Source organism: Muntiacus reevesi, chromosome 22 (assembly GCF_963930625.1).
Source record: "Muntiacus reevesi chromosome 22, mMunRee1.1, whole genome shotgun sequence".
NCBI classification, from domain to species: domain Eukaryota; kingdom Metazoa; phylum Chordata; class Mammalia; order Artiodactyla; family Cervidae; genus Muntiacus; species Muntiacus reevesi.
In genome coordinates this window covers 13,356,298-13,382,216 of record NC_089270.1, presented here as the reverse complement: position 1 = coordinate 13,382,216, position 25,919 = coordinate 13,356,298, and the positions used below count along the sequence as shown (strand labels likewise).

The window sequence follows — 25,919 nt, the reverse complement described above, 5'->3', positions numbered from 1 at the left end:
TGCATGAGTGGAGGGCGTAGCTGCCTGTCCAATTGAATGTCTGAGTTGCAAGCATGAGTCAGTGACTTAATGTCAGTCAGTGGCTTGTAGAGTTTAAAGGGCTAAGAACTTTCAGAATTCACCTTGACATTTCCTTGACTCATGAGAAAGCAATTCTACCTGCACTCAATGCATGGACAAGCACGTTCCTACCAAATGGGACTTCCCTTACCTTTTTGAGACTTGTTTTTGTGCTTGCCCTTCAGACACGAAGAGATTCTTCATCTTTCAAGGAGTAATTTGTCGTTTATTTACTCTGAGCCCCTTCCCATTGATAAATCAGGCAGCCTGATCAAAATCTCTACACACTTATAGCCTGTAAGTGGACGGAGTTGCCCTCTTTGTATGAAGCCAGTACCCCTATTTTTGGTACTCACTCATCCACTGCCAAAGTTAAAAGATGCTTGCTCCTTGGAAGGAAAGCTATGACAAACCTAGGCAGTAAGCAGAGACACCACGTTGCCAACAGAGGTCCGTATAGTCAAAGCTATGGTTTTTCCAGTATTCATGTAATGAAGTGAGAGTTGGACCATAAAAAAGGTTGAGCACAGAATTGACGCCTTTGAATTGTGCTGCTAAAGAAGACTCTTGAGAGTCCCTTGAACTGCAAGGAGATCAAACCAGTCAATCCTAAAGGAAATCAACCCTGAATATTCATTGGAAGGACTGATGCTGAACCTGAAGCTCCTATACTTTGGCCACTTGATGCTAAGAGCTGACTCATTGGAAAAGACCCTGATGCTGGGCAAGATGGAAGGCAAAAGGAGAAGAGGGCAGCAGAAAATGGGATAGTTATATAGCATTACCAACTCAATAGACATGAGTTTGAGCAAACTCTGGGAGATCGTGAAGGACAGAGGAGCCTGACCTGCTGCAGTCCATGGGGTTGCAAAGGGTCAAACATGACTTTGAGACTGAGCGACAGCAAAATCCGCTGACAACAGATTCCAGTGTGTGAACTAGTGAAGCAGGTAGGAGAGGGAATGTGGGGTATCACAGGCTCTCCCCCCGATTTCTTGAGTGGAATAATTAGAGTATTGAAATGGTGGCACTCAGTGAGATGTACTTGAAACCAGCTATTACATACAATGTGAAGCATAATCCATGGTTGTTTTTGTTCTGTGGGAATATAAAGATTACAGATGTGCTGTGATCTAAGAAAGAAAAGCAGTTTAGAACTCCATGGATGGGTGAGGTAGGAGGGAGCCAGATCTTCAGCATCAAAAAGTGAAAGTGTTAGTTGCTTAGTCGTGTCTGACTCTTTGTGACCCCATGGACTGTAGCCCACCAGGCTCCTCTGTCCATGGAATTCTCCAGGCAAGAATACTGGAGTGGATTGCCATTTCCTTCTCCAGAGGATCTTCCAGACCCAGGGATCGAACCTGGGTTTCCAGCATTGCAGGCAGATTGTTTGTCATCTGAGCCTCCAGGGAAGTCACAATTCATCACAGGGTTTCAGGAAATCTGTTTCCAGGTGCCTAGTGGTGTTTCAGGACCATGGACAGCACACAGCACTGCTTCCAGTCCTCATTCACTTCATGGAACCTGAAAACTTCAGAACTGTGTCCGTATGTATACTATTTATTTTGCTGGAATCTTCCACTTGTCCTCCACTTTTCTGCTTCATGTGTGTGTGTGTGTGTGTGTGTGTGTGTATGAAGTCACTTCAGTTGTGTCCAGTTCTTTGCGACCTTATGTAGCCTAGGTCCTGTAGCCTAGCACCAAGGGATTCTCCAGGCAAAAATACTGGAGTGGGTTGCCATGCCCTCCTCTAACTTCATGAGCATCTCTTATTTCAGAACCCAGCTCAAACATCCTCTCCTTGATGAGATAGCCACTGCCTTTCTCTGTCTCTGTAAGTAACAACTTTCAGTCTCAATGTTTTCCTGATAGCAGCCAAGGTTGCTTAACTAGTGACTTTGGGGTAAGTTGTTGATTTGATGAGAGTGGAACCTCGTTTTTCTTCTCAAGCTCCCCAGACCTTAATGAGTTTTCTGTTCCTCTAACTTTAGTTTGGAAATGACAGACTTTATTCCCACGATGCAAGAAGGAGAATAGAATTCAGGGAGGCTTCATACTTCCCTCAGGACAGTGATAGACAAGATGCAGTGTGATCCAAACCTCCCCTCCTAACTGATGGTTGTTTATTTTGCTGTTGTGTGGGTAGAAATATCAGAAACTATAAAGGCTAATTTTCATAAGTGGCATTCAACATGGTACTTGATGTTCGTGAAGAGAGCAAAGGCATCCTGCCAACACCTGCTTTCTCCTCACAGTTGGGGCTGGAAGGGAGATCAGTGTTGGGTTTGGAGAAGAAAGCCTTCCATTCTCCGTGGTGCTCTGCTGCTCCCCACGATGTTTGGCCGTGGAGATGTGATTACTGCCCAGCACCAAGGTGTAGGCGGGCCCCACCTTTATTGAGCAACTTCTCTGTATTGAACAAGATTTGCACTAAGCAAGCTCCTGTTCCCAGGCAGCAGGGTTAGACTTTCAGGGGATGTTAAATGCATAAAAGAGAGATTTCTGATCTGTCAGTCTACTCTGTCCTCCTTTTTTCATTATTTCTCCCCTAGCTTCCTCCCTTTCCTTCTTCCCTCTTCCATTCATTTTCCTTCCCTCTTTGTCACTCCTTTGCTTCTTCTTTTCTCTCCTCACGCCCTTTGTCTTTTCAAACACTCTTTCTTCTCCTTCCCTCCTGGCTGTCACCTCCTTCCCTCCCACTCAGCAAACATTTGCTAAAAACTGTGTCAGGGCTCTGCGTGGCCCCTGGGGATTTGGAGATGAGCCACACAGAGCTGTTCTGGGAATGGAGGGGTATCCAGCCCAGCAGGAGATGGACACGTGACCAATGACCATGAAGTGTGATGAGCATTGTGGGGGAGGGGTGCAAAGGGAGGCACCCCAAAGCCTGCACGGGGTGCAATCAGTTACCACCAGAAAGATCTACCATGTAGAGAGTTTGGTGTTTTGCTTTTCCGCCTAACATTTAATTGTCTAGCACTGTGGTTTATCCTTTAAAATCCCTAGGGAGGGACTTCTCTAGTGGTCCAGGAGTGAAGAGTCTGCCTGCCAGTGCAGGGGACGCGGGTTCTATCCCTGGTCTGGGAATCTAGGATCTCACATACTGCAGGACAGCGAAGCCCCTGCACCGCGATTACCGAAGCCTGCACACCCCCAGAGCCCCTGCTCTGCAACAAGAGCAGTAGCCCCCACTCAGCACAACCAGAGAAAGCTTGTGCACATCAGCGAAGACCCATACAGCCATAAAAAATAAATAAATAAAAATTCCAGGGGAATGTTTTAGTAGCTGAGTGTTACGCCATTAATAGTGTGGTATCTTGTCACTCATCCTGGTTTACCTCTGCGTATAATTCTTTGACCCTGTTTGAGATATTATCCTGAGGACAGATTCCCAGCACTGAATTTCTAGGTCAAAAGTCAAGATCTGTGATACAATTTGTAAAAATGGCTGAGGCACACCCTTACTAAGAAATCCCAGCTTGAAAGAAGCTGTGCAGATGATCAGTTTCTCTTCTCCTATTTCTGCCCAGTTTTGGGATGATGTCTCAGTTCAGAAGCTTTGATGGGCTTGAGTTCCTCCTTGGTGAAAGCCTTTTCGTTATCATCATTACCATCGTGAGCAGCCTAGCGTCTGCTTGTGGCGTTAAAGCCTCTTCGAGACAACACCTGCTTGCCTCTCCAGCTTTCTCACCCTGTGGTCCTACTTCAGCCAGAGGAAGCCACCTACAGACCCTCGAGCCCCCTAACCCATGCCTGTCCCCTGCCATTCCCACTCCCTGCCATCTCCTCTGTCAGGTGGCTAATTCCTACTCACTCTTCAAGCCCAGATTCTCCTGGAAGGACTGGAGGGGAGGTCTTCTGTGCTGTTTCCACCCCTCTGTCCAAGCCCTTCTCACACTGGAGTTCAAAGGTCTGGTTATGATTCAGTCTCCCCCACTGGCCTTAGAACTCCTTAAGGGCAAGATTGTCTTTTTTTAGCTGCATGTACTCTTTTCTTAAGCAAATATTTATTGAGTGTAATTCCTGCTACAGAAAATGGCAAAGAATAAACAATGTGTAGCTCTGCTGAGTATTCACCAGTGGCAGGCCTGGGCAAAGCACTTTATATACATACCCCTATGGGGTTCTCCCACAGCCCTATGAGGCAGGGACAGTTATCCCCATTTTATAGATGAAGAAACTGAGGCTCAGGCAAGTTAAGTCACATGGATAGCAGATGGGTAGGGATTGGAAGCTGCATCTGTCTGACTCTGAACGTTTTGTTCTCACACAACACTGATCCAAGGACATGAGCCATGATGAGTCTAAGTCTCTTGAGGTTACTGCTGTCACCGTGGAAGAAGTGGGCAGTTTCTGACATACCCTTGCTGTTAGATTTTTGTTGAATTTTTAATGAGATATTTCATTTTCTTTCAAGATATTTAAACAGTGGGTTTTGTATGGAGTTTGTCATTGTTGTTTATATCTGCTGACTGCTTGCTCCTTGTGGTAATCCTGGGAGAGGCAGGGTGTTGGTATTTTTCTTTTAAATGTGTGATTTTGATTAAACTCTTCAATATTATGTGTCATAAAATTTACTGTTTGGAGGGAAGTACAGCTCTGTAGGGTTTTTCACTCACACTTCCTGCACGAAGAAAGGGAGTCCTAGAGAGCTAGATCCTCGGGTTCTTTCTGAATTGCACCTGATTACGGGTTGTTATGGCTTCCACCATGTGTGTGTGTGCTAAGTCACATTAGTCGTGTCTCTTTGTGACCCTCTTTGTAGCCCACTAGACACCTCTGTCCATGGGATTCTCCAGGCAAGAATACTGGAGTAGGTTGCCATGCCTTCTTCCAGGAGCCAAACCTGCCTCTCCTGCAGCTCCTGCATTGCAGGATTCTTTACTGCTGAGCCACTAGGAAAGCCCTTAAATGGGGGGAAGTGTTTAGAAACGTGACAAAAGTGTGTTTGGTGGAGCGCACGCTGGACAGGAAATTAGGAAACCTTGGGTCTGATCTCCACCCATGTTGATTTTGTGAATTTGGGAGGTCAACCCATCCTGAGCTCCGTTTCCATCTGTGGTCAATGGGAACTCACATTCCCTGAGAACCATTCAGAGCAAACAGGCGTGGAGAGTGCTGCAGCCATAAAGCGCATTTCCTGAGATGTATTCTGAGAAAAAGTATCCTCATCAGGTGTCCCACAGAATGAAAAGGGTCTAAATTTGGAAAAGATCAACTCAGTTCCCCTCTTGAATATTCACATTTCACATCAGCAGTAAAGGATCTGGGAATTCCTGACATGAAAACGATCTCTGCATCTCTTTAACCCAGAATTTTCTAAACTCACTTCACCTGGGAATCCCCTTTTGGATCAACATCTACTAAAACCCCACTGGGCTAGAGTTCCAAAGAATGTGCTTTTGAAAGTGTCAGTTGAAAGGCCAACACGCTACTCATTTGAAGGAAGAAAAAAGAAGTCACATCAGCTCTTGCCTTCTGCTGTGAGCTTATTGTTTTTAGAAATAGGCTGGCCTCTGAGAACAGCAAGAGCCAGGACCCTGATGGTAGCTACACATCATATCTGCTGGTGGCTGGGGAGCGGGGTGGGGATTTCAGCATCTGATTCTAGGAAGAGCAGAGTTGGGTGGGGCTGATCTTCTGGCAAGCAGCGCATTAAACACCACCTTTCAGGATTAGCCTGAAAAGCCCTCTATTAAATGTGACAAGGCAGACGGCTGCCCACGGGAGACCGTGTTCCAGAAACCAGGCGCCAGCTGCCAGTGACTCACATTTCTCTGCTTTCTGGTGCCCGAGAAAACTGCACAACAGTCTGTCTCTGCCTCTGGATACACAGTGCCCAGGGCTCTTCCCTTCGGTCCTGGCTTCTGTCTTAAAGATAAGAGGCAGGTGGTTGGGCCTGTGGGTGACTGAGCTTGAAGCCCTTTCCTCCAGAGACCCTCTTCCTGGAGAACAGGACACACTTCTCTTCCTTGGCTGACGGCTCATAGTTCTCTGTCTCATGGCCGCGATGCCTTTTCTCTCCATCTTTTACCCAGTCATCCTCCGAGAATCAGTTCAGGCGTTCATCCATCCATCTATCCTGCCAGGCTGTGCCCAAGGTGTTGGAGATCCAGCTGTGAAGAAAACAGATGAAATCTCTGCCCTCATGGAATCGAGTCTCTGAGGGAACTGCTGGAACTACTGTAGGTGGTACCATCCTTCCACAGCAACACAAATGCAGTTGGCTCCCTGTGAGTTGTACCTGCTACAGCCAGTGGGGGGAACACACCTCTGATGTCAGTGCGACAAGGCACATTTTTAAACAAGCGTGTAAATATAGACGGTCAGATGTACTGCATTGAGAACTGTGTCAACATAAAGTGGGTAAGAGGTGAGGGGTCTGCAGGCGAGACAGGGGTGTAAGGTGTCCCAAGCAACTCAGCCGAAGGGAGGACCCTCAGGTGACACTGAGCAGGGACCTGCTTGATGCAAGTGAGAGAGTGAATTTTGCCTACATAGTAGGATTCCAGATTAAGTGGGGTCTCAGTAACTTAGCCTTCACTCTGGAGGAAGCATACCAATGCAAGAACCCACGGGAGGGTTCTGAGCAGCAGGCTGTAGGCTGTGTTTCTGCTCAGCAAGCCTTTGCTGATTCTTTAGTTTATTGTTTGTTTGTTTAGTCACTGAGTTGTATCCGGGCTTGTCTTTTGACACTGAGCCCCCTGGGAAGCCCCAGACGGCGCTAGGGGTCAAGAACCTACCGGCCAACGCAGGAGTTGCAGGAGATGTGGGTCGGGAAGATTCCCCTCGGGATAGGAAATGGCAACCTCCCTCCAGTATTCTTGCTGGAGAATTCCATGGACAGAGGAGCCTGGCGGGCTGCAGTCCATGGGGTCAGGAAGGGCTGGACGTGACTGAGTGAGCATGCATGCACGCACTCCATTTGCTCATTCCTTAATTTGGGGGACAACCTTCTTTTCTAGGCTTATGCAGCATCCTCTGCCTTCCTCTCGTGGTCAGTGCCGTGGGGCCAACTGGGACCCACCTGAGGCTCAGTCTGTATTTAGAGGGTTCCTCAGGGGGCCCTGGTGGGATCTAGCCCCAGTTACTCACAGTGTTAGCTGGATCAATGGGTACCCTGTATTGGATTTCCATGCCTGCCTCCCTTACTCCGGTTCCTGGAATCACCTCCCAGAATCACTGCTTGCCTCTAAAATGTCATCTCAGGTTCCCTTTTCAGAGGAACCCACGCAAGACCCTCCCTCTGAGGTGGCTGCTCTGAATTGTTGTTGTTTATTATAACAATTCCTACCCAAGGGCTGGGGCTTAAGGGTAGAGGCTGTGCTTTATCCATCACCACATCTCCAGCTAGGAGATAATACAAACAGTAAATAGGCACGTGGCAGGAAATGTTCCCGGCCTCCGAGAAATGCAAATTAACAAATATTAATGACAGCCAAGGGTGTTTTGGTGGTCTCAGGACGGCAAATTGGAGAGGTACTGTTGGAAAGCAGTCTGGTTATATTTGTCAAGGGATGCAAGCTCCGTTTATACTTTTGAACTCAGTTGTTAAATTTCTGAGAATTTAGCTTAACAGATAGTCCAAGTTAAAGGAAAAGCTTTATACACAAGGATGTTCATTGCAGAAATATGTATCATTGTGAAACATTAAAAAAAAAGCCATGGGGGAATAATTAACAGTCTTATTATGTATCTATAAAATGAAATATTTTGTAACCCCTTAAAAATTATGCTTAAGTAGAACATGAAATAACATGAGACAGGCTTATGGTAAAATACAGAAAGGACACAACTGTGTGTTCTTTCTAGCTCCTAGAATTGGCTATATTCTTTGCTGCCTCTGGGCCTTGGCATGTCAGTTCTTTCTGCCCAGGTACTCAGCATTCACCCTACTGGCCTTCTTCCTCACCCTTTGGTCCAGCTTATCTGGAATTATTTTCTAGATCTGAGCTTGTCTTACTTGACTCCCCAATAAGATCAGAAGCCCTTTCGCTTTGTGCTCATGATGGGCACCCTATACTTCTTCTTTTTTGAACCCGACATATTCCCTGATTTTTTAAACCTCTGTCTGTCCCTCACCAGCTCATTCTTCTCCTGTTCTTCCAGGCTCCTGGGCTAGTGGGTGCATGGGTGAGTGAATGACTAGGTGCGCTAGAATCACAAGTATGGAAGTAGAGGGAAATCGGGAAAAAACATCAGAACTCTGATTGGAGGTGTTTTTCCTGGGGGATGTCACTTTATTATTTTGGCCATTTCACTTGTTTGAAATGTCTTTAAATTGAGTTTTGTTAATTTCAATAATAATGCCTGAAGAAATTCTTGTTCTGTTTACAAATGACCCAGTTTCCTCCACAAATGAATGACATTTAAAAGAAGGAGGAAATGGTGGAGATTTCAGTGGACTACAGAGAATTGTAGGCTGGATGTGCTATGGACACTTTGGGTGGATTTTCTTCACAGCTCCCCACTGTAAAAGGACATTTTTGAGACAGTCAAGTAAAGTTGAATATGGTCTGGTTATTAACAGAGCTGAAGGAATTGATGATGACTGGGTTTGTTGGGATGATGGATTGTAGCTTTTTTTTTTTTTTAATTGCCTAACATTTTGTAGTAAAGCATTTATGGGTGAAATGATACCATATTTGAGATTTGCTTTAAAATATCTCAGCAAATCAAAGCTAGTGTTTAAGGGGGGAAAGAGGTGAAAGAAGGATGACGTCTTGAAAGAATCTGGATGAAGGCTCACAGGGGGCTTTTTAAGGCCATTTCTTTACTTTAGAAAAGAGTTGAAAATTTTATGTTGAAAGTTAGAAAAAAGCATTTCTTGGCTTTTTTATAATGATCTTTACTATTTTGCTTGACTTTTCAGAGTGACCGACTCCTCATCAAGGGCGGACGCATCATCAATGATGACCAGTCCTTCTACGCCGACGTCTACCTGGAAGATGGACTCATAAAGTGGGTGGACCAAACACACCCTTTAAGGAGCCTGTCTCCCTAAGCTGCCCAGCCCTTAGAGGGAGTGGAAGGCTGGCATTCTGCCCCAGAATAAGTGTGCTGGCTCTTGTGACTCCCAGGGATGGAGAGTTGTGGGGAGGCGCAAACCATGGGTGGAGAAGGGGCTGGTGTTTGCTGAGCGCCCCATGACGACACCAGTCTTCCTGGCGTGGTGCTCACACGCTCACACAGAGGCTGTGAAGTACACACACTGGCCCTTCTTCTGTTCTTGGCGGGTGGTGGGCCCCTGGGGGCAAGTGACTGCTCACGTTGCAGAATGAGTTAGGGGCAAGGGCCCAATTCCAACCTAGCACACCTGACTGGATTCATAGCTTTTTTTCCTTACCTGCCTGGAGTTTCTGGAGTTGGGTGGAGGGGGCCAGGAAGAGGGAAGGAGGCATGTTTGGCCTCCAGGCAGGGTTCTTGTCTGGTGCAGGGAAGACATGCTTTGGGACTCTGGAGTTCTCCTGTGCCTCCTCCCGGCTGGCTGCCTCTTCAGCCGTGTAGGGCATCCCAGAGGTGTGAGTCTGGGTGGGCTCCCAGAGCACAATATCCCTAATGGGGAGACCTACCCAGCGGAAATTTATTTCTCATAGTTCTGGAGGCTGAAGTCCTGCACTGAAGTGCCAACAGGATTGTTTCTCCTGAGGCCTCTCTCCCTAGCTTGCTGACGGCCATCTTCTTCTTTTTTTTAAATTTATTTTTAATTGGAGGGTAATTGCTTTACAACGTCGTATTGCTTTCTGCTGTCCAACGGTGTGAATCGGCTATAGGCGCAGGCGTGCCCCTTCCCTCTGGAGCCTTCTCCCCCACGCCCGCCCCCACAGATGGCCGTCTTCTTGCCCTGGCCTTTCCTCTGCGGGTGCCTCTGGTTTGTCCTCCTCTTATAAGGACAACAGCCCTGTTGCATCAGGACCCGCCCTAACAGCCTCTTTTTAACCTAAGTACCCCTTTAAAGACCTTGTCTCCGAGCTCAGTCACATTCGGAGTTACTGGGGGCTAGGGCTTCAATATGTGGGTTTTGGGGGCGCTGTTCAGCCCCCAACACCAGACAGTGACTTTTACGTGGTTTCCACATTTTACTCTGCTGCTTGGCTCTTCCTCTGGAGTTGGGAAGAGCAGAGTCGGAGATCATCTCGGATCTAACGTGCGCAGCTGGCACTGGAAAGAAGGCAGGGGAGTGTGAGCAAGGTCAAGTTCAAATAGGAACAGATGTTTATTTGTGGGTCCATCCCAGGGCCATGTATCCTCTGACGATGATGATGGTGGGGAGGAGGAGGAGAGGGAGGAAGGGGCAGAGGAAGAGGAGGGAGGAGGAGGAGGAGGCTGTGGATTGCCATGTGCATTAAAGGACCATCTCTGCAAAGAGCTGTGTGAAGAGTAGGCGCTCAGGGCAGCGATGAGCCCCTCCCAGCCTCCCTCTGCCTGCCCCTCCCCTGATTTGTCCTGGATGGATCTGACCATTTCCGGTCCAGCTCAGGCCTCACCTCTTCCAGTTTATTCCCCCCCACTCCCCCAGTTCCCTCTGCACTAAAAATGGCCTTTGCAGAGCTTTCCAAGCAGTTCTCCCCTGGGAATCTTGCATCCATAAGTCCTCCGTCTGAAATGCCTTGCCCCTCCCCCATCCTCATGTCATGCCCCTGCCTCCCAGTTCCTGTTTGTCCGACCGGCCCAGCTTGTGTGGCTCCTCCTCCAGGAAGCCTTCCAGAGCCCAGACTGCTCCTCTGTGCTGAATGTGCCCACCTCCCCCCCACCACCTCCGCCAATGCCCTTGCTGCTGATGAGCGATCTTGCCTTATTGCCTGCCATCCCATAGGGCCAGCACTGTGCCAGGGGTGGATGGGACCCCAGAGTGTTGATGAAGCAAGTGTGACATGGTGGGGACCTCAGTCTCAGCCACGGTATAGCCTGGAACCAGAAAGGGATGGTGGGGTGGGGTGGAGTGTGGTGAGATGCTTGGTAAAGTGAGGCTTCTGTGTCACTGCGGCTTAGATGAGGCACCGCCACTCCACATCGAGCTCCTCACTTAGGTGAGGCCTCTGGGGTCCTGAGCATGGAGGACAGTGACACGGAGAACTCTTTCATGGAACCACTATTCCCACCGGCAGTGTGCAGTTGGGGGTTGGAAGACGCAGTCCAGGATATGAGCAGATGGACCCCATGCTTATAGGTTGGGCTGCATTTATTAAGTGCTTGCTGTTTGCATGAACTCCTGGAGACGTAGGACTTAGGCCACCCAGGGTATTCAGGAAATAAGCAGTGTCTGTAAATCCAAGATTCATCAGCTCTTCGTGGGAGACGCCTTGTACTTTTAACCCTGTTGCTGTAAAGCTTTCTAAGCACTGGTGGAGCCTTCCCTGCCTTACTAAGCAGAGCAAGTGGCTCTGTCTGAACGCATTACAGAGTCTTGGGTGGTCACGTGGGCCCAGGTCCCTGCTGGCTGAGAAGGAGGTGTGGAAGTGAGAGCCCAAGGAACTGCCTGGCACGAGGAGGCTGTTATTCCTCTTCACTCTGATTAAACCCCAAGAATCCTTTCATCTTGTGGCAATTCACCAGGTTTTACCAAAAGCCATTCAGTATGTTTGTGCAGCATTTGTTATGATTCATCGAGGGCTCCATCCAGTTTGTTGAACATTGGAGAATCAGATGCTGATGGCTGATGATTTTTTTCTGAATGGTTGGGAGGGTGATGAGGCTGGGGACCAGTGTCCGCTTCTCCCAGCTCCTTCCTTTCTTTTCTTTCCTTCTGTCCACATTGCCACTGAGAACCACTCAGGGAGTCCTCCTGCTAATTCATGGGGGCTCATTGGGCGTCCCGTTTAGTTTAATCCCAGTTTGGGGAGCACCTGCAACTTCTGCAGAAGGGAAGAAGGAAGGCATCTGAGCTTGGCAGGCAGAGCCTGATAGTAGCCTGGGGGAAACCGAGCTTGAATCCAGACCCAGCACTGACTCTCTGTGTGGCCTTGAACAAGTCACCGCTGCTCTCTGAGTTCCATTTTCCTCTTTTGTAAAATCTGAATACTTCCTCCCTCACGAGTTGTTGGCAGGATATGAGAGAGGGTTTGTAAAAAGGCGACGATCTGCTTGGTTAGAATGGCCCCGAAGGGTAGACCTTGCTGGCGCTGCGGTGTGGCGGCCAAGTCACACAGGCCAGGATCAGACTGGGCTTTGACTCCGCTGGTTCCCACTGGAAGGCTGTGCTGGGGTGTCTGCATGTCCATTCTGACATGCACAGGCTGTACCTGTTCCTTTGTGAGTGCTACACATTCTGAACATCACCCTGTCGTCTTCAACAGCTAGTGTGAACGTGAATGGGACCTTCCATAAAGGGCTTAGAAAAGTCTCCTGAGGTCAGTGCATAATAGCGGTTCACGGCTCTTGTTTTAAGCCTTGGGGGTGACTTCCCTGAACCCTTCCCTTCAGCTCCTGGCATCGTTCATGATCTTGGAGATGGGCAGTGGGGAGATTGGACCCGGTAGGATCCTCTACATGATGATGGGAATTCTAGAGGGAGGAGGGTTGGTGATTAGAAGCAGCAACAGCAGCAGCTGCAGTTGTGCTGGTGAAATTGGCAGAAATGCTGACATTTCCTGGGGGCTCACCATGGCCCCGCACTGTACTTGGACTAGACCCGTTTCCATTTTCAGGGCAACCTGTGTGATGCTCCACTTCTGTTGGAAGACCCCCCCACATAGAGCCCGGTCACCTCTGTGCTCCAAGCAGCCAGCCCAGGAGTCCAGAAGATCAAGGAGCTCCTGCTTCTCCTGTGTGTGGACTCTGATGCCTGACGATTGTGGTCACTGAAGCAACATTTTCCTGCATCTTCATTACTGATGTTTTTGGATAGCTTAGAGAAACTAATGTTGGGGCCAAATCCCAACAGTTCAGCACAACTGGATTTCTTTTTTTAAAAGTTTTCTTTATTTATGCACTTTTGACTGTGCTGGGTCTTCATTGCTACGTAGGCTTTTCTCTAGTTGTGGCGAGCAAGGGCTGCTGTTGGTTGCAGTGCATGAGCTTCTCGTTGCAGTGGCTTCTCTTATTGTGGAGCACGGGCTCTAGGGCGCTCAGGTTTCAGTTGTTGCAGTGTGAGGGCTCAGTAGTTGGGTTCCTAGTCTCGAGAGCACAGGCCCAGTAGTTGTGGTACATGGACTTAGCTGCTCCGCGGCATGTGGGATCTTCCCGGATCAGGGATCAAACTCGTGTCTCCTGCATTGGCAGGCGGGTTCTTTACCTGAGCCACCAGGCAAGCGCCTGGATTTCTTTTTTAATAACCATTGCTTGTGGTCTCAGGCAGGCACTGGCCGTGGAGGCTGTTGAATCTGTCCTGGTCTTTCTCCACCCCTGCCCCACCCCATCCCTCCACTGGCCCCTGGATACATCTCCTGACTCTGGTACCAACACCCAAGACCAGCCGATAGATGCTGCAGGGGCAAGGCTTTGAGATTCTTAGGCTCTTCTTCCTCCTTGCCCAGCTTTTGGAATTTGCCCTCCTTCTCGAGGACGTTTGCACCAGCACATGGGGAATGGAAGGGCTGGTCAGTCTATCTAGAAAAGCCCTGCCACCCCCGGTGTGACTCCTTCACGGCAGGTTTTACGGTGTTAGTGCCTGATGGTTAAGAGCTTTCCTGAGGCTGGTGCTCCCAACTGCTTTCTATGAGGATTGCAGGTCTATATCAGTTTGCTGGGGCTGACGTAAGAGTCCACAGACGGGGAGGTTTAAACAACAGATACTTGTTTCTTCCAGTTCTGGAGGCTGGATGTCTGAGATCAGGGTGTGGGTAGGTTGGTTTCTTCTGGGACTTGGGATGTGCATTGGCTCTGTGTCCTCATTGGTCTTGCCCGGACATGTCTGTGTCCTAATCTTCTTTACTCATAAGAATACCCGGTCAGGTTGGGTCAGGGCCCACCCTAGTGACCTCGTTTTAACTTAATGACCTCTTTAGAGGCCTTCTCTGCAAATATAGTCTTATTCTGAAGGGCTAGGGGTTGGGACTTCAACATACAGATTTGGGAATGTCAGAGTTCACCCTGTAGCCTTGCCTTTGAGGACTTGCAGAGCTAAGGGGACTTGTCACTCTGCCTCCCTGCCATCGCCCATCTCTGTGTCCCCAAGGCAGTCGCCAGTAATCTATGAAGTACTCTTGAGTGACAAGCTGTTCAGAGAACGCTGTCCTACTTGAGGCCGATGCTGGTCTCACTGCTCTTGGGTCCAGCTTTGCCCCTGCCTCCCTCTGGAAGCCCTCCCAGATCACCAGGGCTGATGAAATGGCCCGCCTTGTGCTCCCCACCCCCCAGTGTGAACTGGGTTGTAATAAACATCTGCTTATATGTCTCTCCTCCTCACTGGGCTTTGAGCCCCTGGAGGGCAGGGACCCTGTCTGAGTTTTCTCTGTCCACCTGGTGCCCTGGGTGGGACCTGCCTCAGAAATGTTTATCTCATGGAACTGAAACTGCACAGTTGGCAGCCTTTTTTTCTTTTAAAGAACCAAAGTCTGTCTTTGTTGTCTGTTTCCAGGCAAATAGGAGAGAACTTAATCGTTCCCGGTGGAGTGAAGACCATTGAGGCCAATGGGCGGATGGTTATTCCTGGAGGTATTGATGTCAACACCTACCTGCAGAAGCCCTCCCAGGGGATGACGGCTGCTGATGACTTCTTCCAAGGGACCAAGGCAGCGCTGGCGGGCGGGACCACAATGATCAGTGAGTTGTACCCCAGCTTTAGGCCATAGGCTGCGACTTCTCTTTCAAATCCCCAGCATCGTGAGCAGCATCAGGCTCTTTGCTCTGGGTAACTGGTGTGCAGATGGCTAAAGCTTTGGAACCAGTGATACAGGTATTGTAATGACTATTGGGAAAGCAGAGGCTCAGAGAGATAAGTTGCTGAAATTTTCACAGCTGGGAAGTGATTGTTTCAGTCAGTATTGCTGCTGTGATAATGGTGCATAACACAAAGTTTCCAAACTTGGAAAATCATATTACCGTGGAAACCAGGGAGGAGTGAGTTTAAAGAAAGAGAGAGTGATTTGCCGTGTCCTGAGAGGTTGAGTAGAGTGAGGACTGGAAAGTCAAATTAGCAAAGGTTAGTTTGATGCTCTATGTGGGTGGAGGAGTGAAAGGGGGTGGGGAGCAGATACTGCTCTTTATGGCTGTGAGGGGTGGATGTTAGAAACAGGGCAGGAACAGAGGGATGTGCAAAGCCCATTGTGGTTTAAATTAGACAGCTGTCTCCCCACTGGTAAGCTTTGAAAAAGGAATGGTGAAGTTCATATTCTTTTAAGTCCTTTTCACCTTTGCAGATCTATGCCCAAGAAGGTAGCATGAAGTCTCAGAAAAGGGTCCAATCTTTACAGCTGACCATATTCTGGGAATCTTCTCTGTACTGCTTGCTAGTTGTATGACCTTGGATGTTTTTCACCGTCTTTAAGCCTCAGTTTCCTCATCTGCCAAGTGGGGGTATTTATACTCATTCCACAGGGTAGTTGTGAGGATTTTATTAGGTAACTTACATAAAGCCTTTGTGGCAGTATGTGACGCATCGTAAGCATTCAATAAGCAATCATGATAACGATGGGGATGAGGAGGAGGAAGGTGAGATTACAGTACAGTGGTGGTGGCAGTGGTGGTAATGAAGACTGAGATGGTAGTGACCATTTCACTGCTGATGATTTTGATAATGATGGTGACAACAATAACAGCATTGATGTTGATGGTGAGAGTGATGATAAAGAGGATGGTGATACTGAGGATGTTGGTCTGGATGATGTAAGTGGTGGTGATGATCATGGTGATGGGGGGATAAGGGATTGTCACAGTAGTTATGCTGATATTGGAGGTGATGGTGATGATGATGGCAGGAAAGAGGCTACCATTGGAACAACTTGGGTTCTGAGCATCTTGGGATGTGACACGTATTTTTCTGTCCCAGTTGACCATGTTGTTCCTGAACCTGGGTCCAGCCTGCTGACCTCCTTTGAGAAATGGCATGAAGCAGCAGACACCAAATCCTGCTGCGACTACTCCCTCCATGTGGACATCACCAGCTGGTACGATGGCGTTCGGGAGGAGCTCGAGGTCCTGGTGCAGGACAAAGGTCAGTTAAAGCCCCAGAAGCGAGGCATGGTTCTGAAATCATTGTATCTTTCTTTGGTGGGTCTGGTTTGTGGAGTTAAGAATTTCTTTGACTGCATCTGTTCTGAGCCCAACTGTGATCTCTGCCCTGCCACATGAACAGTGGAAATATTGGACCCTCCTTAAAGAGTCTGTCTTCCTCTCCTTCAGATCTTTTGGAGAGTCCTTCTGTTCACAGAAAAAAGCCTGATTTCCTGAGCCTTGCACACAAGGCCCCCACTGACCTAGCCTCATTTTTCTCTCTCCCCACTACACTCATCTGGATGTTTATCATGCTGAGTGCCAACCCCTGGAACCTGCTACACTGCTGGGTCTTTGTTCTTGGTATCTCTATACCTGCATCCGGGGATGCCGTTTCTTCTCTCTGATACCCAGCTCAACTATCACCTCCTCTGCTTTCCCTGATCAGAATTGCTTTATCCCTTGACTATCCATAGTGGGTTACTGGGGCCTGTTTAGCACACCTTTTCCATTGCTTTTGCTTTGTGTTTTGGATTGAAGGACCCTTGTTGTCTGTCCGGCTCTTCTGTTAAACTCTGAGCTTGTGACAGAGGGGATCATGTTTGTGCATCTCTGTATCCATCCTGGCCCTCCTCTGTGTGGGCTCACACGGGATGTCCCTTCACAGTGTGGGAACTTTACAGTGTGTGTTACACCAAATGAAGGTAAACGGAACTGAAGACCCACAGAAGCAGAGAAGAGAACAGAGTGAACCAGATATGAGTGGTCCCTCCAGAAAGGAGGCAGTTTTGAGGCTCTCTGAAGAGACAGCCTCAAATAAATGAGATGCTTCGAAGAGAAAAGGGGGGTATTTTCCATTTTTAAAATATATATGCTGTGTTTTCTTATAAAAGTATCATCACCACATTACAAAAAAAAAGAAAATCAAGAGAAGGAAACAAAGATTTTCCTCTCTGATCCTACCTCCAAATCACCACTTAACTACCAATGTTAAAGATTATTGCTTTCCATCCCCTATTTAGACAGTTTTCGCCTTATATAGTTATACAGTAGCAGTTACTTGGAATTCTTCTTTTTTCACTTAACATTTTATGAATAATCATTACTCTTCATTAATAACTTTTTAATGACTCATAACATACAATGTAATGGCTAATTTGCTTAGCTATTTCCTTTTTATTGGGCACTTAGGTTTTCCGTTTGCTTTACTGTAAATTGTGTTTGGTGAACATTTTTGTATATAAACATTTGTTTGCATCTCTAATTATTTCCGTAGATTTTCAGAAATGGCATTACAGGGTCAGAGTTGCAACTTTTTTCAAAAACCTGACACTTATTTCCAAATTGCTTTTTGCAAAAATGCACCCATTTGCATGCCCACTGCCCTGTGTCTCTCACTCCCTGCGTGTTTGCACCATTGGGTGTTATTGCTTCTGTGAAATCCTTGCTAATTTGATGAATAAAAGTCAGTCTACTGTTGAACATTACAATGCTTCAACTGCTAATTATGTTGAACATTTTGTGCACGCTTTTCCTTTATGTGAATATCTGATGGTGTTCCTTGCCTGTTTACCAGTTTGGGTCTTAAAAGTCTGAACTTCTATATCCAGATGGTTTTGTCCCTTCATTGAAGTTGCTGCGAGTCACACTCTTGTTTTGTACAGAATCACAGTCCAGGATGTAGAAAGATCCCAGAAGTTGGGCTGCCTGGGTCTGAATCCTGCCCTCACACTTCTTGGCTATGTGATGATGGGCGTGTCACCAAGCTGACCTCTCTGAGGCTCACCCAGTGATCTCAGCACCAGAGCTCTGGTAGCAGGGTGAGACCCCTGGTCTGAGCTTGGTGTTAATTCTCCATTGAAAAAAAGGAAACAACCTAAATGTCCATCAAAGGACGATTAGAGAAACAAAATGCTGTCCATCCATAAAATGGAGTGTCATTCAGCTTTGAAAACAAAGGGAATTCTGACACCTGCTATGACATGGGTGCACCTTGAGGACATCATGAGCCCGTTGCAAGAAGGGAGATGCTGTATGACTGTGCTCACATGAGGGGGCCTGTTGTCATCCAATTCATAGAGGGTATGAAGGTGGTTGCCAGGGCCTGGGGGGAGGGGGAACGTGGAGTTAGTGTCTAATTTGTTGTTGTTCAGTCGCTCAGTCATGTCTGGCTCTTTGCTCCACTGTGGACTGCAGCACGCCAGGCTTCCCTGTCCATCACCATCTCTTGGAGTTTGCTCAAACTCATGTCCATTGAGTCCGTGATGCCATCCAACCATCTCATCCTCTATCATCCCCTCCTGCTCCTGCCTTCTATCTTTTCCAGCATCAGGGTCTTTTCCAATGAGTCGACTCTTCACATCAGGTGACCAAAGTATTGGAGCTTCAACTTCAGCATCAGTCCTTCCAAAGAATATTCAGGGTTGATTTCCTTTAGGATTGACTGATTTGATCTCCTTGCAGTCCAAGGGACTCTCAAGAGTCTTCTCCAACACCACAGTTTGAAAGCATCAGTTCTTTGGTGCTCAGCATTTTTTATGGTCCAACTCTCACATCCACACATGACTACTGGAAGAACCATAGCTTTGACTAGATGGACCTTTGTTGGCAAAGCAATGTCTCTGTTCTTTAATATGTTGTCTACGTTTGTCATGGCTTTTCTTTCAGGGAGTCTTTTAATTTCATGGCTGCACTCACCATCTGCAGTGCTCTTGAAGCCCAAGAAAATAAAGCCTGTCACTGTTTCCATTGTTTCCCTATCTATTTGCCATGAAATGATGGGACTGCCTGCCATGATCTTAGTTTTTTTAATGTTGAGTTTTAAGCCAACTTTTCCACTCTCTTCTTTTACCTTCATCAAGAGGCTGTTTAATTCCTCTTTGATTTTGTCATAAGGGTGGTGTCACCTGCATATCTGAGGTTATTGATATTTTTCCTAGCAACCTTGATTCCAACGTGTGCTTCATCCAGCCTGGCATTTCACATGATGTACTCTGCATATAAGTTAGATAAGCAGGGTGACAATATACAGCCTTGACGTACTCCTTTCCCAATCTGGAACCAGTCTGTTGTTCCATGTTTGGTTCTAACTGTTGCTTCTTGACCTGCATATAGGTTTCTCCAAAGGCAGGTAAGGTGGTCTGATGTCCCCATCTCTTTAAGAATTTTTCACAGTTTGTTGTGATCCACACAGTCAAAGGCTTTAGCATAGTCAGTGAAGCAGAAGTGTTTAATGGGAATAGAGTTTCAGTTTTGCCAGAATGAAAGGTTCTGAAATGGAAGCACAACAGTGTGCATGTGGTTAAACCATTTAAAATGGTGCAGATGGTAAATTTTAGGTGTGGTGTATTTTACCACAACGAATAAAAAGCAGCATTTCGTATTTGCTCACAACTCTGTGGAGAGGCACTTTGGTTTGGGCTCAGCTGGGCGGTTCTGCTGCCCACATGTGGCTTCCTTATGCCTTAGGCCCCAGCCGGGAGGTGGGGGCTGCTGGGATGGCTGTCTGCACCCTCCCTTCCCCAGCGCCTCTCATAGGCTTCTTCCCGTGTTGGCTCCATGAGGCTGATGGAGCTGCAAGCCTTCTGAGCCCAGGCTTGGAATGTGTCCACTCACACTTCTGCTTTATTCTGCGGGTCAGAGTCAGTCTCAAGGAAGCCCACATTCAAGAAATGAGAAAATAGATTCTATCTCTTGAGAAAGGTTGTTGCAAACGTTTTGTGAACCTTTAAACTATTTACAAGCCCGTTTAACTTCTTCCTGCCTCCTGCTTTTACGTGAAATTATCCCATTCATTTGTTTGTTCATGGCGTATTTCCACTAGAATATAGACAGGAATCCTTCCTGCCTCCTTCTTAGCTGTATCTCTAGCTTCTGGATTGGTACAGGCCCATAGTCAGTACTCAGTGAATATCTGATTAGTGAGACAATGAATATTCCCTGAGAAAGGGCTTCTGGGCTCTCATAAGTTTCAGAAATGCTCCCCATTTATTCTCTTCTTGAATATTCTTAATGCACATTGTCCTGTAAGTCCTGCAGCCAAGAAACCTGTTTATTGTTTATGAATCCAGTTTTTCTTCACCGATATGAATATCAGCCTCCCTATGTTTGATTACAAGCAAGAGACTCACTCCAGAGCTTGGTTTAAGCTAAACAAATCAGCTTTCCTTTTAGCGATAGAGACGTGTATTCAGGGATCCATGAATACATCTGCACCATGCCAGGACGTGTTCCTGTGCTCATCCCCACCTTTCTCTCTGAGCCAGTCCTGCCCTCCTCCTACCCTTGACCTGCATTCTCTATTTCCATAGTCCCCGCATTTGAATACAACAGCCCACACTTTGTCTGGGTGGACATCTGTTTCAAAGACCGGTCAGATGTCCTTTGCGATCACTTGGACTCAGTCCCTCCTCCTGGCTCAGCTCAGCATCTGTTAGATGCCCAGCCCTGGACCAGCCATCTGTGATCTGTGGCCACGTGGTATGAACATGGCTGCTTCCAAGGTTACTGGCTGGATACGGGGAGGGTATTTGCCTGGGAGGGTATTTGCTAAAAAATGTGAGACAGTTCTGAGAACTGGAGGGTGTTATGAATGGCTTGATGGCTCAGTAGGTGTTCAGTATCATCCTTTAGAATTGGTACTCCGTGCAGCCTCCTTGGAGGAGGACTGTGAAGATGGAGTTTATGAATTTGGGAGGTTTTTGAGTAACAGGGCTGACTATATTTCCCAAGGCTCTACTGCAAGTAGTAGAATTATCAGACCGAAGATACTGAAACACAACTCTTGATACAGATTGGTTTTCTAAGCAAGTTCTAATTGGTTGTGCCAATCTTACCGTCACTTGTTATGAAAGAGGGACTCATTTTGATGCTTATTCACTAGCTTTGAGCAGCATATTCTAAAATGTACAGTACTGAGGTTTCCATCTGAATTACTTTGATTATAAATAAGACCAAATTGTGTTTATCTTTATTTGTTAGCCAACTAAAAAAAGTTGTCTAAAAATTCTGTTTGCCTTATTTTGCTTTATTGCTTTTATTTTAATCTTTTTAAACTATAAAGTGAAGCATACAGAAAACCACAGAAGAAAAAATGTGACTTTGTGAATTATAAGATTACTCTTTCCAGGCAAGAAATAGAACTTTGCCCCAAACAAAGACCTCCATGATGAACTTCTCATGGGTCCCACTGTAGTCACAACTCCCTCCTCTGACCAGAAGTAACTCCTGGCTGATATTCTTTAAATAAGAGGTTTTGAAAAAAGAAAGCTTTGTTTAATTTGTTACAGATATGTTCACCATGTTGGTTGTTTGCTTTTTATTTTGAATTTTTAAGAATTAAGTTACAGAAATATTCCATTTAAAATGTGTCAACTCTATCATGATTTGGATGAAAGCGAATCTGAGACAGCTTTACCCCCATCCACCCACTCAGCAGAACCAGTTCTAAGGCATATTTATCAATTCTGCCAGTTCATTATTTCTGCTTTTATTTGTGTTGTTTACTTCTAATTTCTGGTGAATTTCCAGACTGAGTGACTGAACTGAACTGATCATAGAAGTTTAGTCAATTGATACTTGTTTCTCCTCCCTTCCCCAAAATAACGAAGTACCTAAGGCTGTGAATTTACCTTCCACTGTGGTTTTACCTGTTTGTTGTTATTCAGTTGCGTCCGACCCTCTACCACCCCACAAACTGCAGCACACCAGGCTTCCCTGTCCTTCACTATCTCCCGGAGTTTGCTCAGACTCATGTCCGTTGAGTCAGTGATGTCATCTACCCATCTCATCCTCTCTCACCCACTTCTCCTGCCCTCAGTCTTTCCCAGCATCAGGGTCTTTTCCAGTGAGTTGACTCTTTTCAGCACATGTTGTGGGTGTGGAAGGTGAAATAACATATCAGATGTGGTCCCTGTCCTGAGGCCACCTGAAGGCATATTAGGAGCAGTGCTCCCCCACCTCTGCTGCTCCCCCACCTCTGACTGCACAGTAAGCCCTGTCATTTCAGCCTTTTCACATTCTCACTCCCTCTCCATCCCTGCAGCTCCTGCCCTGGTTCAGAGCCTCACCTCACCGGTCCCTTTTGCCTTCAGCAGCATCCAGCTCACCTCCATGTCTCCCTGCTGTTCTGCACACCCATCCTCCTTCCGGAAGAGTCCTCCTGGGACAAAAAAGTCTGATCGTGTCATTCCCTTGCCTTAAAAGCACATGTTCTACTAGACGGTAGTGATGGCTGTACAGCATCGTGAATGCGCTAAATGCCACTGAAATGTACACTTTAAAATGGTTATGATGCTGAATTTTGTTTTGTATATTTTGCCAGAATGAAAAAGCGTAAGGGACTTTTCTTAAAGGCACATGATCTTTTTGCTTCTGACACAGGATACTTTGTAGCACCCACACATCTAACATCCTTCCATCCTTCCATCTGTGCCATGCACACCCCTCCCTCTCAGCCCAGGTAGCTCCCCGCCCCTTCCTTCCCCCCTCTCCTTCTTCCTCTTCCCCTTCCTCTTCCTGCTGTTTCAGACTCAGCTGACACGTGACCTTCCCTGGAGGCCCCCTTTGACCCTCACCCACACCCCCGGGCTAGCTTAGATGCCCCTGCTGTGAACTCTGATGGCACCCTTCCATCTTGGTTGTTACCACTCTGTGCTGTGCTTGTTGGTTTACCAGCTAGACATGTTCTTTTTTTTCTTAAATGCATTTTTTGCTCTCTTTTTATCTTGAAACAGGAGTCAATTCCTTCCAAGTCTACATGGCTTACAAGGATCTCTACCAAATGTCCGATAGCCAGGTAGGTCCTTGTACACTCTCCACCTCCCCGGGGCAGGAATAGACCCCCCTTGTCAGGAAGGCAGCGCAGGCAGGAGAGATGTCAGAGTAGGCCGGGGAGGGCTCTGGTCCAAGTCCTGGGTCTGACACTGAACTGTCAGTCATCACCCTGTATTCCATTCCAGCTAGAGTGACATAGAGCGGGGACCCCCTGCGTGGTGGTTCGCAAACTCAGCTTGTCCTGAGCCTCATGTAAAGAGCTCACTAAAAACACAGACTCTTAGATTCCATCAGAGATGCTCAGGGCTAGGCTTTAGGAATCTGTATGTCCCAAAAGCTCTGCAGTTGAATCTGGGGCTCAAGCGAGTTTGGGGACCATTTCCTTAGGTCTGCCTTGGAGCAGAGCCCTTGCTCTTCCTCCAGCCACTTGCAAATCACATCCTTTTGTAATTTTCTCATCTATACAACATGATCATCATGATCATCGCTGGTCCTGTCAACCTCAAATAATTGTTATATGGATGAGTTGAATCAAGGAAGATAGTGTTCTGAGGAGTACAGATGCAGAGTGTTACAATTTATTGGGCCCTGGGCCTTCTTTCACTACTAGGACCCCTGGTTTGATTTTGTTATTATCGCTGTGCTCTTTGCTTGTTAAAAAGTGGGGCAGTGTGGTGGCAAAAGGAATGAATGCTGGAGCCAGACTGCTTGACAGCAAGCCCCAGCTTTGCTGTGTAGCCTGGGGCAGATTTCCTAATCTCTCTGTGCTTTAGGCTCTTAATGGCACTTGCCATTAAGAGAGGTTGTCAGAGGATTAAATGATTCCGTACAAGTACAGTTCTAGGGCAGCGCCTGGCACACAGCAGGTGCCGTTCGGGTATTAATAAGCAGATCGTCATGATCACCATGGGGTTTCATGTGCAGTGGAGGAAGTGTCCATGTGTTTCCTTTCAAAATAGACACTTGGAGTTACAGGATATAACTTACCCCCAGGTGTCCTGGAAACTTTTGATGCAACCATCAAAGGCATCCTAAAGGCTCAAAGTTCATTCAGTTTCATGGAAAACGTAGTGTGTGTTTCTCTAGCATAATGGACATTTTCACCTGTTTCATTCTAATGTCTGTTTCACTGAAGCCCTGGTTAGAAATGGAGCTGAGCAGATTCAGGGTGTGGGTCCTCAAAAGTGCTCCATGACTCCATATGCCTTCCTCACCTGTTGTCTACCCCTAAAAGCACACATCCTGGCTGAGAGAGGTGTTGTCTTATATGCAGTAGGACAAAGTTGAGATTGGCAGCAGGAGGGAACATGTGGCTTTTGTCCTCACCAGATGCAACTGTCTGACTACAGATCCTTTGTGGGTTGGAAGAGGGCAGTGGGCAGTGTGGGCGGACCTGGATTGACTAAATCAGGTGATGCTTGGCAGGATATATGTGGTCTGGTCATTACAGTTATTAAAGGACTTGGTACCCACTAACGACACTGTGATTTGTAAGATGACATGGGTTGGAATTTTTGTAAAGATGTACACATGTCCTGTGGTTGTTGGTGGTTGCAATACAGGCTCAGTGGGTTTAATTATACAATTTCAGTAAACTTCTCAGCTGCAGTTGTCCCCATCAACAACTACATACTTCAAAGAAGCAAAGTCACAAAGAAAGTGAAAGGCCCGCATGGGTATACTTGTGGGCATAATCATGCCTTGGTATGACTTTTATCAATTATGCCCCACCACCACCACCCCCCACCCACCTTAACTTCCTGCTTTTGGATCTGGAGGGTGTAGGGCTAAGGGGAGATCTAGTCCAGTGCTCACTTGTTGAACAATGTGTTCCATTGATGTGGATGGAGCATCCCGGCAGGTGGATGACTGTATGGGTGAGCAATAAGGGCAGTCTTTGCAAATGCTTGTGCTGTGATATTTCTATCTCACCCCAACCCCCGTTTATCCCTCCTTAGCTCTACGAAGCCTTCACCTTCCTTAAGGGGCTGGGAGCTGTGATCCTGGTCCACGCAGAAAATGGCGATTTGATAGCTCAGGTGAGTGGTCCGAATTCCCAGCCTTTCCACCTCAGTCTCCTCCTCCTTGTTGTAAAAGCTATGAGAAGAGGGGTGGAGGCATTTATCAGCCAGGTCACTCGGCAGTGAAGGGTCAAGCCCAGAGCTGGATGGCATGTGAGACACTGGTGAGTCACTCACCACTGGCTGCAGTGTGGCCTTTGGCAGGCCAGAGTGCCTCTTGGATTGCAGTTTTCTCATCTGTACAGTAGGGGTAACATGACTGCCCTGTGAACCATGGAGGGTTTGCACGTGCAGTAAATGAAGATCCACAAGAACATGCATGTGGCACAACTAGGAGATCCCAGAGGCCACAGACATGGAAACTGGAATTGCCCATCCTCCTCCATGACTTGGGAGCTTTGGGAGCAGGGATGGTGGACTGAAGACAGGCTAGGTGCAGAGTTCCAGCCCAGCCTCCTGCATCTCCTGGCCCTCTGACATTGGGCAGGGAGCTCTACCCCAGGAAAGCTCCTGCTCTTTATCTGAGGGTCAGTGATATTGTGCATGCAAAGCTCAGTGTTGGACTGATGTAGTCGTGCAAAAGTTTTGGATAGAGCGAGACATGAGCCCATTTGGATCATTCTGGCCATGAGCTGGAGAATTTGATGAGAATAGGATAAGGTCAGGTTGACTGGCTTGGGTTGACTCCAGCAATTCTCAAAGGAAATGAAGAGAAGATACAGAGAGGAGGTGGAAGGGGCAAGAGGATGTAGAGAAGGTGCACAACCTACAAGATTCATGGTTGAATGGATGGGGAAGAAGAGGAGGAAATCAAGAAGGGTCACGTCGTCTCCTGTGGGGGAAGGACTGGGTTAATCATGGTGCCACAAATCAAGATAGAAGATTTGGATGTGTCCAATGAAAGTAATTAATGCCATGCTAAGTAGTGTATATGTATGCGTGTGTGCTTAGTCACTCACGACTCTTAGCGAC

General features: G+C 47.2%; 1 protein-coding gene across 1 annotated transcript in view; it reads left to right on the top strand.

The window, feature by feature from the left end:
* Positions 1-25,919, top strand: part of CRMP1 (collapsin response mediator protein 1) — a 61,890-nt gene that overhangs the window by 14,389 nt on the left and 21,582 nt on the right. The window contains exons 2-6 of the mRNA XM_065914404.1: positions 8,933-9,021; positions 14,579-14,763; positions 15,989-16,153; positions 22,887-22,948; positions 24,885-24,965. Of these exons, the coding sequence (XP_065770476.1) occupies positions 8,933-9,021; positions 14,579-14,763; positions 15,989-16,153; positions 22,887-22,948; positions 24,885-24,965 (582 nt within the window). The remainder of the gene's footprint in view (positions 1-8,932; positions 9,022-14,578; positions 14,764-15,988; positions 16,154-22,886; positions 22,949-24,884; positions 24,966-25,919) is intronic.